Here is a 14,743-nt window from a genome sequence, read left to right as displayed (position 1 = left end):
AAACACAATGGGGGGTGGCGGGAATTCAATTTAGCGCGACGATTAATAATCGCGGGAGGGTGCTCCCGCAGCAATTCAATTTAATGTGCTGTGTACCTTGTCGGGAAGCAGGCAAGTCAGAGAATGCCGGTTCTTACGACTTAACCTGGGTGTTAAGACGCGGTAACCGGCATTCTCCAACTAAAGTGCCGGGCGTGCGGCAGTTAGCGCCTTGCTAAGCCGGCAAACAGCTGCGCGCCCGGGACTTTTGTCGGATTTCTCTTCGCATCCCCAGGCCTACTACCAAAGGATTTCTCTCCCTTTCCATTGCTGTTGGAGTGCTTATTGTCCAGTGACTGTTATAAAGGAAGAGAGACTCATATGACACCAAAAACCAGAGGATCAAAAGGACAAGCCATTTTTGGGAAACTCTGCTAAGGGGACTAGACCACAGCTAAGGAATTGTACGGGTTGCAAGCTATTCGTAACCCTGCTGGACGTTTGGACTTGCTCACCCTATGAACCAAGTGGCACTGGTAACTGTATAAAGTCTCTGATTCCTATACAAAGCACTTTGATTGGGATTACGTATTTTCCTTTGGTGAACAGAATACCATTCCTTTATCAGTATTTCTTATGCATAATATAGGATGATATTTTCAATGATATGCTATTAATTCAACATTCAAGTGGTTTATGTATGCCTTACATGTACAAGTTTTTTAGCCTTTGATGTATATTGCTTTATTAAATTGTTTCTTATTACCAAAAGGATATGCACACAGTTTTTTATTTTATATACAGGGTACATATATATGCAAAACAGCACATGCGCCGTTCTGTCTATGCTACATAGATTTTACACTAGCTACTTTGTGGGGAGATATTGACTTTTACAACAACTGGAACGTAGTGTGATCTCACACAGGACAATTTCAGATACCACCAAGGACTCAACAATGTCCAAGTGTCAGATGATTGTGTTTGTACATGTATGGTGAAGTCAAAGAGTGGTTAAATAATGGAATGGAATGTTAACACAAGGGGGTTTTGCACACAGGGATTTGTTATATAGGTTACCACACGTCATCTCCAGGAAGTTTATGATTAATCAGTAACATCGGAGCTGCACGCAACGCTTGAGGTAGAGCCTACCCCGCCGCAAGCACTGCGATCACAGCAGGCAGAAATACAACCGACGTGTACAATGACGCCTCCATGCTAATTATGGACGCCCATTAAAGTCTGTTTTGATGCCCAGACATGCCTGCGTTCGCACCACTACTCACCCGTTCACAAGCACATTCCCGTTACCTGTTACAAAGTAGCGCTCAGTCTGTGTACAACGAGCACACGATTCTTGATCGCAATAACTGGCTTGCGCACTGCGACTTATACGCATGCGCAAACGGGCGACAATCACCCATAGCGAGCGATTGCGGCTTAGCATCCGGGTCTGAATCTGGCCCAAAGTTTTCTGTACCAGACATACTTAATCCTGAGTCAATATGGTCTTACCTTCATCTTATCTGAGTACATACACCATAAACACAGTTGTTGGTGAGATTTCCAACATTCATAATTGATGCAACAGTGCCCCCTAATGTCTATTAATAATTTATGTATATTTCCAAATATGACCTTTATACTTCTCCTATATAAGACGTTATTTGTCAGTATACAATCAGCCTATTGCTCGATGTACGAGATTCCAGCTCCAAAGTGTTGGAGGGGCTCCTGGGAAGTAAACCATTTATGTTCTGAGTAGATGATCTGACAAGCAAGTTAAATGTTAATAATTTACTTTTTCTTTGTGATAAATGTCTTTTTAACTGATATTTGTTTGTATGGCCTGATTAACATCTTTGTATCCAAAGAATCTTATCTCGTTCCACTGACATGAAGCAATAATATGGTAGCCCAACAAGGCAAACCATTTTGAAAACTAGAAAATCTACAGTATAATTTAAATTATTTTTTGCCAAAGCATGTGACATTTTTCTGTACATGACTGATTGAAATTGATGTTTGGAAATCATTGTATGGAACTTTTCAGGTTATGGATTTGCATTTAATAATCATTTGCTGGAAGGTATGACTTTTCAGCGTTTGAAGCTGTACAGAGGCTTCTCGATGTGCTGTGTCTACTCCTGAATGTCGTATTTAACTTTGTTCAAAATTGCATTTCATTATATGTTGTGAATAGTCAGGAGTTCATTGTGCTCATGATATATTAATGCTGAGGTGTGTGTGTATTTATTATATAAATTAAAGTTTTATTAATGATCCAATTGTACCACATTTCCAGTGCGGTCTCATCTTTTCATTTATCACCAACAGTCAGTTGTTGTTCTTTTGTCTTGCAGTTATGGATTACTCAAATGTCTCTTTAATATGATGTGTGGGTAATATCAGATACAATTTGTTCAATTTTATATCCTCTTTCTACACAACCTAAATACATTTGATTTTACCATAACTCATACATACCTACCAAGTTTCATATGGATCTTGCTATTATCTTATTCTCAGGCTCAATTATTTGCAACCCTAACTAGTATATCAGCAACATTTTTGGGATCTAGGAAGTAAAATTATAAAACAAAATGTAACAATTTGTCCAGTTTAACCACAAGAAGTTCTATATTACAGTGATAAAACATGTAATACCCCTGCAGTACCCTGATTTGATACCACCACCACTTTCGATGCAGCTCGGTTTGTTTTACAGTTTACAGTTTGGCCGTTGCTTTTTTGGGGGGATTTTTTTTTTTTTTAATTGGTTGACAGGAAAAGGCATTATCACATTTGATAACCAGGTAATAACAATTGCCTATAGTATCCGGTCAGCAATATATAATATCCAAAAATATACAATGGCACAAAGTAAATAAATGGAGGAAGAAACACCGGTATCATATGTCGGACAGTGGGGTGGAAAAGGGAGGGATGGGAAGCGCCCCCTAGTGAAGGTAGCAAACTGTCTGTCCTTTCATCTCAATTATTTTGCCAAAACTCAAACAAATCAAAACTGATGTGTTTTGAATATAAAATCAGATTTCTTGTACTCCAACCTATTAAGCCAAGTGTCAGCAAATTATGCATTCTTATCTAATGCAGCCAATGCGATATCCTCCATAGACATATAGTAACCAAGCCTGTGAAACTAGTCCTCAGTGGACATTGTGATAGGAGACTTAGACATAGCTTGGATGACTGCCTTAGCCACATTATTAAAATGTCTCAGGAGAGACTTCTTACGGATAGAAATCAGGTAGGAAGCGCGAGGGATGTAGTTATGAGACAGGCGGCCGCGATGCCACCGGTCTCAATACAGACAGGGGAATCCAGACAAGGGACTGAAGATAGGCCTCGAAATACAGATGCCTATCTTAATCCAGACGCCAGAACGCCGAAGGATGCCAGCCCAAACGAGGCAAGCCCGGGACACCCTTAGCGTTAAGCCGCAGAGAGTTAGGGAGCGTAGCAGGGTTAAGGTTAGGTTTTGTGGGGGGTTTAGGATTAGGCACAAAGGGGGAGACTTAGGTTTAGGCACTAATGGGGAGGGTTAGGCTACAAAAAGGGTGGGTTAGGGTGTGTGTGTGGGGGGGGGGGTTGGAGTATACTTGCCCGATCTGTCAGGATACCAACTAGCAGGATGCCGATGTCTGTATTCTGACAGAAGGCTTGCCGACAGCCGGCATTACATTCAGATTCCGTAGTGAGACTAAGGAGTCAAAAAACTGAACCAGTCGGGGCAGTGTCACCAATTTTTTATAGTCTATATTCCATATTGGAACTAGATTGTAACTACAGGGGTGCTTCACTATAAAAGAAAAGATCACTACAGGGAGGACTACTGAAATGTGCAAGTACATCCATGTGGATTACCTCAATTGTTTGTATAATTATTTGGATAGATCCTATTTGTACCTATGGGACTACTGGTTCAGCTTGGTCATTGTGGGATAGTAGGATTAATTTCCATACACATCTTTGAGCCAAAAAGACTTTTCTATGACTGCTTGTTGGAACTGAGCAATTCATCTATACTAGAACTGTTTTCAAATTCTTATTTTTTGTTTCTGATGTTCATGTTGCCTTTTCCTATGGTACACTGCAGTGTTGGTATTGTATACGAATCGGTATGAAATATCGACAGTCAGGATCCTGGCGGTCAGAATCCCGATGCCGGTATCCCAACAGGGTTAACATACCAACATTTGTTGGTCGGTCCCCCTACCCTAACCCTCCCTCTTTGGTGCCTGAACCTAACCTTCCCTGCCCCGCAACCTAAACCTCCCCCCACCCCGTTACTTACCTTCGGCATCCCGGCAGTCGGGACGCCGGCACTCTGACCGGCGTCGGTAATGTAAGCGTCGGCATCCCGACCACAGGGGTGCTGAACGCATAAGATTATATTTATCAATATTAAATAGATGTATAAAATTGAACGACTACATCAATATTGTAACATTTATATTATTTAATAGCTTTATTAATTATACCAATTAGCACAGTCTCCTACTTTTCTTGTTGAACAAGAAAACATTTCTTTACTGCATCGAAGATAATTTTGTATTTATGTAAAACAGTATGAACATACATATCCTATTATGACACATCTGTTGATCTTCAGTATTCAAAACTATTTAAGAATACTGCAGCAAGAAAACAAGTTATTGTAAAATGATACATACCATAATCTGATTAACTACTCACCACTAACATTGCTCTTGTACTTCTCATACACCTCAATGACTTTCCGATACCGAAATGCCAACTTTCTCATCCAGTCCATACCACCCTGGACTCCGGTAGTAGAGTTGTGATTCCTATTTCCTGCTGTCCCATTAAATCCATCTGTAGTAAAGCTGTAGTTACTAGAATCAAAGAGATAAACATTAAAGTGTATAAATAAGCCAGTCAACCTATTATGTGCATTTAAAATTAACCAATAAATAGTCCAGAAATACTAGAACTTGCTCTTACAACTATTGGGGTCACTTCCGTGCACTTCCCCATTATTAGTATTATCCTTTATTTATAAAGTGATGACCAATTATGCAGCTATGTGAACAGAGTAGCTCATGATGCAAACAAATTGTGTACATTGACCTGAAAGAGTAAAGGTGGCCTGGCCTAAATGTGCTTACACACTGATTGGTGCACATGATATAGGAGGTAGCAGAACAACAAAAGCTCTTAGTGAAGACAAACATGATCAGCCACCAATACTAAAGCAAACACTGGATACTGGCACTTTGTGCAACCTTTGCTGGTGTGGCTGGAATGTATATACATAGTGGAAAGCAGAAAGATGACAAAGAAAGCTGCTGCCAACAAGGAAACAGAGACCACCAAAGTAGTATAGGAGAAGGGAGGTCAATCCTGGGCAATTTTTTCAATTCCAGGATTCGAGATTGAAAACTCTTAATCCCGAAATGGAGTTGTACCCACAATTTGGCCTACTGATGCCACAGACTCCTGCATAAACTGACTGCATGCAGGAGGGCAAGGGCACAGTAACAGAGCAGGTCTACATGTTCCCATTATACCATTCAGTAAGCAATTCTGTCACGCCCATTGACTCCCACAAGAAAAACAAAAAGGCATATATTGGCCCCTACAGAAAAAAAACAAGTTGGCCACTACAGAAAAATAAAATCCCACATTCATTGCCCCCAAAGGAAAAAAATAAACCCCACATTCTTGTTTCATTGCCCCAGCCCCAAACTGAAGAATGACCCAGAGACCTCGACTCACATGTAGTGGAAGAAGGAACTCCGCCTCCTAGTCCCTTGCTTGCCAGCCACTCACTTCATTCATCAGTAGCATTGCTGTACAAGGAGTCTCTCTCTGCTGTGGAAATGCAAACCAGAAGAGTGCAGAGAACTCTATGTGGGCTGGACTGACGGGCTGGCGTGTGGCTGTGTGACCTATGATGTCATGCTACCGCATAGCCGTTCATAGGTCACAGCCCGGGTCTGAGCAGCCGGAATTTGACGAGCTACCCAGCCAGAAAGGAAGATATGATTCGGACTTCAGTGACTGTGCCACTACAGAGGATGCCGCACCCACTGTTAGCAATCCTGGGATTGAAGCCTCCAATCCTGGGATTGAAATACTGGACTTTTTGGGACTAAATCCTGGGATCCCGCTGATCCAGAGATTAACTTCCATAGATAAGAGATTGTCCACATCCAAATGAATCGAGTAAAGCTACTAAAATATGCATGTGGTCCATTTCACATGGAGACTTGCCTTAATTTATGCTGTCTCCCCCAAATGTGCACAGTATCCATTACAATTACACACAAATTTCTTTATATCTCAGCTATTTATCATCCAACCTGCAAAACACCATAGGTTCTATGTATTAAGACAGTGGTTCTCGATCATTTTCCATCTGGGTATCCCTGGAAGCCCATTGGCATCCTATATACCCCCAAAATTTGCAAAACGAAACATTTGTAATTGTAATAAAATTTTATATAAAATGAACAGTCTCCTGCTATAGCATTAACCCACCGGCTGGGTCAGTCTGGTGTTGGTTATTGGAAAATAGGGGGAAACCAAGCCATTTTGTCCCCTTAGTTTCCAATACCAGACCGGTCTCAGAGGCCCAGGGCTGGTTATTGATTTGGTGGGGGTGGGGGGGGGGTGGGACCCAACGCATTGTGTTTTTTAACTTTCAACTACTTCTATACTTTTACACAAAATGAAGCCTGCACAGGTCATAGTGATCTCTGCAGTGCTGGTCTGTTTAGCTTCTATTCCACTGTGGCGTCAATAGAAGCCGCTGCCAAATAGAACACTCCACAGCAGGTTGTCATTTAGAAACAGCCACGGATCGACAACAACTTCAGTTTAGACAACAAAGCCGCCGCTTACTAAAAGTAGGCAATTTGACATGAATACCTACATCAATTGACTGAGGTTTCTGGCAACATCTAAACTACACCAAATCCGCTGCTTAGTACATTTTTCCCTAGGGGTGCTGTATCAGAAATCAACTAAATCCAGATGATCACTTTTATGCAAAAAAAAAAAAAACCCCACCAGTAACATGTCACTTTCAGGGCGGACGTAGTCGACATCCGGGCGTGCGGGATGCGGACGGTCTGAATACCGGCGCAGAAATCCCGACAGCTCGGGATCTTGAAGGGAAGTATCGGGGTGTTAGGGGGAGGTTAAGTAGCGGGGTTAGGCACCGGGTAGGGAGTGTTAGGATTAGGGTGCAGGGAGGGGGAGGTTAGATTTAGGCACCAGGGAAGGTGGGTTAGAGTTAGAAAAATACTTACAGTTACTTCCTTTGTGGGTTTCGGGATTCTGGCTGTCGGGATGCCGCTGTCGTATTCTGACCAGCAGCATCCCGACAGCCGGGATTTCATACCCAACCCCCATCAGGGTACCATTGTGATGCATGGAGGTAGAGATCGCTAGGACACTGCTTTTCCCCTGTGTCTAATTGTATCACCTTGACCAACCACCCCCTCTTACAGAAATATTTTCACCCACCTCTGAAACCCACGAGTGCTCTTGGTTGAGTACCACTGTACTAAGATAAATATAAGAAAAATAAAAAATAATTACATTTATACTCTTATTTCTCTCCTCTACTTTTTGGAGCACCACAACAATTATTTCATATGGTGCCACACTGCTCCAATACCAGAGCACCAGGATGTTCTATTGATACTATAATAAGGAGACATGCAGCTTTTATAGAGGGAACCGCTGCTCTTTGTCTGTTGCATTTAAGCTGTATGTATTGAAAGCTATTTAACAAGCACATAAAAATGCACCTGCTTAGGGGCATTTGGTTACAACATGTTAAGAAAGAACACTGAATATATATATTTTGCTAATGTTCTTTATGTGCAAAAGTATTGAACAGACATAGATAATTATTTGCTGCCTCATACATTATACTGCACATTTATTTTAGGCTAAATCAAAGATTTTTACAGCCAGTCATTAACATTTTGAGATCAAAATAACTATGCATTGGTGTTGGAACAAAATACTTGCAATGGTTTGGGAATAAATATAGGACAGTTTATAACTGGTGTAAATTCATTACAAAAAGCAACTTTTAGACTTTCCTAAAAAAAAAAAAAAAACAACACAAATATTTCTCTATGCTGGCTGAGCATTAAGACCACAGACATTTTTTGAAAAATACATTTATATGTCAATATGGGATATGAATTGCAGAGTGATAAAAGCACACATGCATACCTTAAATCTTGTCCATTGTCATCAGACGCCACATCTTCCACATGAACCTGATCACATTCCTATAAACATAGAAAGGCATCTAACAAATTACCTCTTATTGTATTACTACCTTGTTACATAAATATCACAGAGCACATTAAAATATTGGGTATAAAGGATTAGTTTAGTGTGTTTAAAAGTAATCCCTAATAGGTGTACTATACATTTTCCCTGTTGTCATCCGATCTGGGTGCTGTGCACAAGTACACGTTCTTCTCCATCAACCATGCTAGGTTCTATGGTAACAGTAACTAGACATCTGCCCATGAGCGACTGATTGTAAACCAAGATCATGATTGCTGAGCTGTAGTACAACAGTAAACAATGTACAGCCTTTCACCCGGTGACACCTGTTTTGTCCCTACTGACTACACTCATGTGCCAGAAAAACTGAGACAGCCACTTCCATTCCCAGTACATGCCACCACACCCCCGCATTAAATGGTTACTTATGCAATTGAAGTGCTATATATAGGCTAATACCTTTGCAATCCATTATCCTTTCATCTGCAGAAAGGATGGCAGCACATCACTATTTAAGTGACTTTGAAAAGAGTTTGATAGTAGGTGTCAGAGAGGAGTCTCTCCATCTCAAAAATCAACACAACATTAGGATTTGCATGTGCTACAATGTCAAGGGTGTACTGCCATTACAAAACTTCATGGAAAACTTCCAGTGGGCGACACCGCTGTGGCCAACAAAAAAAACAGTGGATGATCAGGGCAGCTTCATCTGGCACGCATTGTTACATCTGACCAGTGTGTGACATTGCCAGAGTTGACAGCAAAATTTAATCCTGATGCAACAAGTAACATCAGCGTTCAAACAGTGCAACATTTCCTTTCTTCGCTGGGGTACTAGATCTGATGGCTGACTCGGGTTTCATTGCTGATCCCACAGCACAAGGCTCTGCACATTGACTGGGCTTGTGAACACCACTGGATGCAGAATGATTGGAAACATGTAGCCTGGTCCGACTAGTCGAGGTTTCAACTATTTTGGGCAGATGGACGCTTACACGAGTGAAGAAAACCCCACATGCCAATGTACCCTGCATGCCAACAAGGGCAGTCCAGGACAGCAGTTGCTCTCTTATAGTGTGGGGTGATTTCAGATGGCACAGATTAGGACCCCTGATACATATGCACACATCACTGACTGGCAAAGCTACGTAACCTTGCAGATCATTTGCACCTGTTCATATTATGCATTCACTTAGACGGAAGAGGGCTCTTTAAGCACAACAATGCGCCACCACACAGGTCCGTAGCCACCAGACTATGTCTGGAGGAGCATTCTGGATTTCAACTCAATAGAACACGTGTTATGCTGTTCAATGTGCCATAATAGCAGGGATCTTCCACTGACTAATATTAGGAAATTGTGGGCCATTATTCAGGAGGCACGGTGTACACGATCTACACAGTACTTCAGGGAGCTTGTGGAGTCCATAGGAGGACATAAGCTTTACTAGACAGGCAGCACAGTTTTTCTAGCACATGAATGTATTCTAGATTGCAATACTTGAACAGAAGGCAATACTTCTTGTCTGTCAAATTCCTATTCTGAATTAGCTGTTGCAACTTTGCCACCTGCTATTGGAGAATCTTTACTATATCTGAAACCATGGTTATGTAAAATGCTCACCTCCAGATCATTAAAGAATAAGTGCGTGTCAGCTACTTCGAAGATCATCTCCTCCATGGCCAATCCTGATCCTACCACTAATGTAGGGTCCTAAATAGACAAAACAATGAATCCATAAATACAGCTTGATGACATAAACAAAGCATTAGTACAAAACATTTTTGTTGGTGTGCAAATATTACAATATAAAGAGGTACATATTATGAAATGTATGGGATTACTGGCAAAAAGGGACAACGTCCCACTCTGCTACTTTTATTCTTTCATTAACAGCGGCAGCCAATCAGATGCCACCCTTTGCACACAGCAACGCCAGCAAATGAAGCATGATAAAAGATTAGAGCAGTTTTACTGAAGGAGCAGAGACATATACAAAAGTGGAAGAGATGCACCTTGAATGTCACTTTGGTTGTTAGTGGTAGCTGTGCTATAGGGTTCCATTATGAGGGCACCTTTTCCTCCTGTTTTTACTATTGGATGGGTCACAACTAAAAAAGCAAGTACATGAAAACTACATTCCCTGCTGTTGCTCTGTAGCTTCTCCCTTCACGTTATAACAGTTCCTGCCAGGATGCAGTCGGGATGTCTACAAGCACAATGTCGACAGTGACTTTGTAGTCCCAAGAATGCCGATGTTGCAATCCTGACATGGTTAAAATAATACTTCCAGCATTTTAAGTGTGCAGACATTATAACTTTAAACATGCCGCTTTAGAAGCATGTTTAAACTTTAATGCCCACACGGTTGAAATGTTGTAACTAGCATTTTAACCATATCGGAATAGCAAACATGTTCCTGCTACTTTTACATGTTTTGTACCTCTATGTATGTCAATGTATTATTTCAGAAACATAAAACGTTATTATTAATGTCTCTAATCATGCACAGGTGAGTTAAACTATGTTGCTGGGTCAGTAATTATCCAACCTACTTGCACAGACAGAAAAACCTCAAAACATGACCCTGTTGGGAAAACTTGTGGGTCAAGGTTGTGAACCACTGTTCAAGGGCATAAGAAGATCTATGGGGGACCCCATAGCAAAATTTCTCCACTGCTGTCACAGGCCCAGCTCTCTCTCTCTCCCCTCACTAATGCCATGAGGAGGAATAGACAGAGGTATAGCAATTACATCAGTTAAACGTTAGGGACAGAATTGGATTATGGCCATGTAATAGCATATCCATTAGGATTAGGGAGATTTTTTAAAATAACTTTTTTCCTTTATAATACTTACTATATGCCAAGCACCATTCATTTTAACCTTCTACGTCAACCTTACTGATGGGTGTGGTATAATATGTCAACATTCAGAATGGCGACTGCATATTGCCCAAATGTTCAGAATGTCGACATGCCAAGTATCAACATACATGTCGAAATGTTGGACAATCTAATTTTGTGTAACGATGCCGACATTCTTAATAATCAACAGTGACTGCATACCTTACTGATAAATGCAGGTAAAATGTCACAGTTGCAGAAGTGCAATGGACAGTACAATGAGCCATGGGGTTGTCATGTTGGCCGCCGATGTGCTAGGAGTGATCATTCAAATTGTTTTATTTGCACAAATCACCAGAACTGAACTTATTATATATAAAAAAAAATTAACCACAAAAAGCCATCTAAAACATGTACATCATATTGGGACAGTACTACTGTCCAGAGGTGCTTCAGTGGACTACACGATTTAAGAAATTAACATTAAAAAAAAAAAAAAGGTGAAGATGACCTCAAACTCATGACTCAAATGTATTGTAGAAAGGGACAGGAAAGCTTCAGTTATTACTTAAACCCAACTTAAAACAAGTTCCCAAACCCAGTCCTCAAGGCACCCTAACAGTCCAGGTTTTAAGGATATCCATGCTTGAGCACAGGTCTCTCAATTAGGGTCTCATTCATTATGATATAACAATCTGTGCTCAAACATTGACATCCTTAAACAAGGAGGGGGTTCCTGCGCTAAACCACAGTATTGTAAGGTGTACAATTGAGTGAATGCATGTTCCTTAAATTCATAAATTTAAAATTCAGAATGAAGGTAGACCTATAACATCAGGTAAATCAATTTTAACTTCATAAATTAAAAACCGACAATGCTCAGTATCATACAATAAAAGGTCGGTAAGGCTGAAAATGCAGTTGCACACACAATACAAATGGCATGTACAAATTATTGTTTTAAATTGTCTCTTAGTAGTCAGCTGTCTTAGTAACTGAGCATAGGAGTGTATTTACTACGGATGTGCAATGTCCTTCCCTATGGGGTGGTATAGTCTTTCCTTTAGTGGTATTGTATAGATATTAAAATGGTCCCAAATGGTAGTAAGGCCTTAAGGTGCGGCATGCCATAACCCCAGGTACCCTACTTACCCACAGATGTCCGCCACTCGATGTTCTTTCCCTATCTCAACCGGAGCCCCAGGAGTGATGGCGAGGGTGTTTTGGGTGTCCGTCCTGGCTTCTCCTCGGTTTCTGATTCCAGTGCGTGCGTTCGTCTCGCGCACCGGCTTGGTGCCGTGGTAGCCCCGTCAAACAGCTCCGTGACCGCGTTACTTCCAGGTAGTGGTTCTCATGGTATTTGGTTTGATCGGTCTGAATGTACAGACTGCCATCAGTGTGGAACCTCTGCGTGAATAGCGGAGGTTCAATGTAGCTTTGTGCAGTAAGGTGCTGGTAAAAAAGTGAATATCCGACTAGTAGCGGCCCACAGGCCTTCCTCAGGGATATCGTCCGCATGCCCCGGAATCAGGAACCGAGGAGAAGCCAGGACGGACACCGAAAACACCTCGCCATCACTCCCGGGGCTCTGGTTGATTGGGGGGGGGGAGAACATCGAGTGGAAGACATCTGTGAGTAAGTAGGGTACCTATGGTTACAGAATGCAGCACCTTAAGGCCCTACTACCATTTGGGACAATCTACACAATACCGATAAAGGAAAGACTACCACCCTATAGGGAAGGACATTGCACATCCATAGTAAATATACTCCTATGCACAGTTACTAAGACAGCTGACTACAAAAGGCGCATATCTACTACAGGATATAAATGGATGATTGGACGATAACGACATCATTATCGTTTATTAATCGTGCAGTGAATATGCCGGCAACGACAAGCAATGCGCGCTCCCGCTGGTCGTTGTCGGCATCTGTCATCGCCTGAACATACTGCCCAACCTGACTATATCGTCAGGTTGTGCATATTCGGGGATGAGGGAGGGTGCCTGCACTGAACGACACAATTCAGTGTGGGCACAATATCCATTGCACAATATAATGAACGATCGATCACAATTTCGTTATCGTTCAATTGTTCATTCATCATGTAGTGGATATGCGGCTTATGAGACTATTTAAAACAATCATTTGGACATGCCATTTGTATTGTTTGTGCAATTGCATTTTCAGCTTTACTGACCTGTATTGTATGATACTGAGCATTGTCGGTTCTTAATTATGAAGTAAAATTGATTTACCTGATGTTATAGGTCTACCTTTATTCTGAATTTTAGCTTAATTTATGAATTTAAGGAACATGCATTAGCGCAGGAACCCCCTGCTTGTTGTATATTCTACTATAAGAGAGATAGGTTCCGCTCTATTTCCTGCTGCTACGCAAGCCTGACTGAGTGAGCGCACACCAACAATCACTTACTCATTGATATCTTTAAACCATACTTGCCGACAATCAGCTCCAGCCTTCCGGGAGGGAGCTGATTGTCGGCTAATAGCGGGGGGCGAGGCTGGCCATTGGGGGCGGGGCGACCATTTTGTGTCACACTGGGGGCGGAGCTGCACGATCGCATCATCGTGACTCCGCCCCCTCCTCACAATGCCGTGATTTTCGGCATTGTGAAGCAGGGGGCGGGGCCACGATGACGCGATACTGTGCAAATCGCGTCACCGGGCCCCCCGCTGCGGGGTTTTCTGTTTTTTTCAGGGGGGAGGTGGGGATGTTGTGAGACTTCCGGGAGGCTTGCCTGCCTTTCCGGGGGGCCGGAAGCGGCACCCGAAAATCGGGAGGCTCCCGGCCAAATCGGGAGGGTAGGCAAGCCTGCTTTAAACCCTGGGCTGTTAGGGTGTCTTGAGGACTGAGTTTGGGAACCACTGACTCAAACACATAAGTATACAAGAATAAAATGAATTAACAAAATTGTGATGCGACTAACATTTCCATAGCATTCAAGAACCTCTAGTTTACAGATAAGCACATGTGTGTACATTCCAGAATGTATTCTGAAGTCTGTACCTTTCCATACTTTTGTGCATATGAACCGGTGAGCAGAGAGTGAAAGATGATAATGGTCTCATCCAAGTCCCACAAAAACACACGCTGGGGAAACAAAGAGAAATATATGCAACACAATCCTTATAGAGTGAGAGCAGGCATACTGGTTGTAATGAAACCATGGAAAGAGAAGTAGATGACAGTTGACAGCAGGTGCGGTGAGACTGTGCTATTTATTAATTCAAACTGAGGGAAAACATTTTGAAATAGTCATGTCTGATACCAAACATGGAAAAAAATAGATATTAGAGTGTTTCAAGGCATATGTGTTTATTCCAAGTTAATTCAGAAAATGATGGGTACAGATGCATCCACATACATCCAGGGGCGGATCTAGACTTTTCTTTTAGGGGGGGGGGTTTAAGAATTAATCCTAACAACTCCCTTATCTACTTATTACCCCTCCCACTTCCAGTCCAGGCCCCTCCCATAAAAACCCAGATCACTGATGCTCTATGTACGTCAGCATGCACAATTCAGGATAGTTCAGAAATCCAAGAACATCATCATGTCACTTGCCTGTAAATAGTATAGTAA

General features: G+C 41.9%; 1 protein-coding gene across 2 annotated transcripts in view; it reads right to left on the bottom strand.

The window, feature by feature from the left end:
* The window catches only part of EYA3 (EYA transcriptional coactivator and phosphatase 3), a 130,580-nt gene that overhangs the window by 18,827 nt on the left and 97,010 nt on the right, over positions 1-14,743 (bottom strand). For both annotated transcript variants that reach the window (XM_088459958.1, XM_088459959.1), the window contains exons 11-14: positions 14,168-14,251; positions 9,911-10,000; positions 8,224-8,282; positions 4,702-4,862 (exon numbers count right to left, since the gene is read on the bottom strand). In XM_088459958.1, coding sequence (XP_088316084.1) covers positions 4,702-4,862; positions 8,224-8,282; positions 9,911-10,000; positions 14,168-14,251 — 394 coding nt within the window. The remainder of the gene's footprint in view (positions 1-4,701; positions 4,863-8,223; positions 8,283-9,910; positions 10,001-14,167; positions 14,252-14,743) is intronic.

Source organism: Taudactylus pleione, unplaced genomic scaffold, assembly GCF_031769625.1.
Source record: "Taudactylus pleione unplaced genomic scaffold, aTauple2 ptg000959l, whole genome shotgun sequence".
Taxonomy (NCBI): Eukaryota; Metazoa; Chordata; class Amphibia; order Anura; family Myobatrachidae; genus Taudactylus; species Taudactylus pleione.
This window is presented reverse-complemented; position numbering and strand designations above follow the sequence as displayed.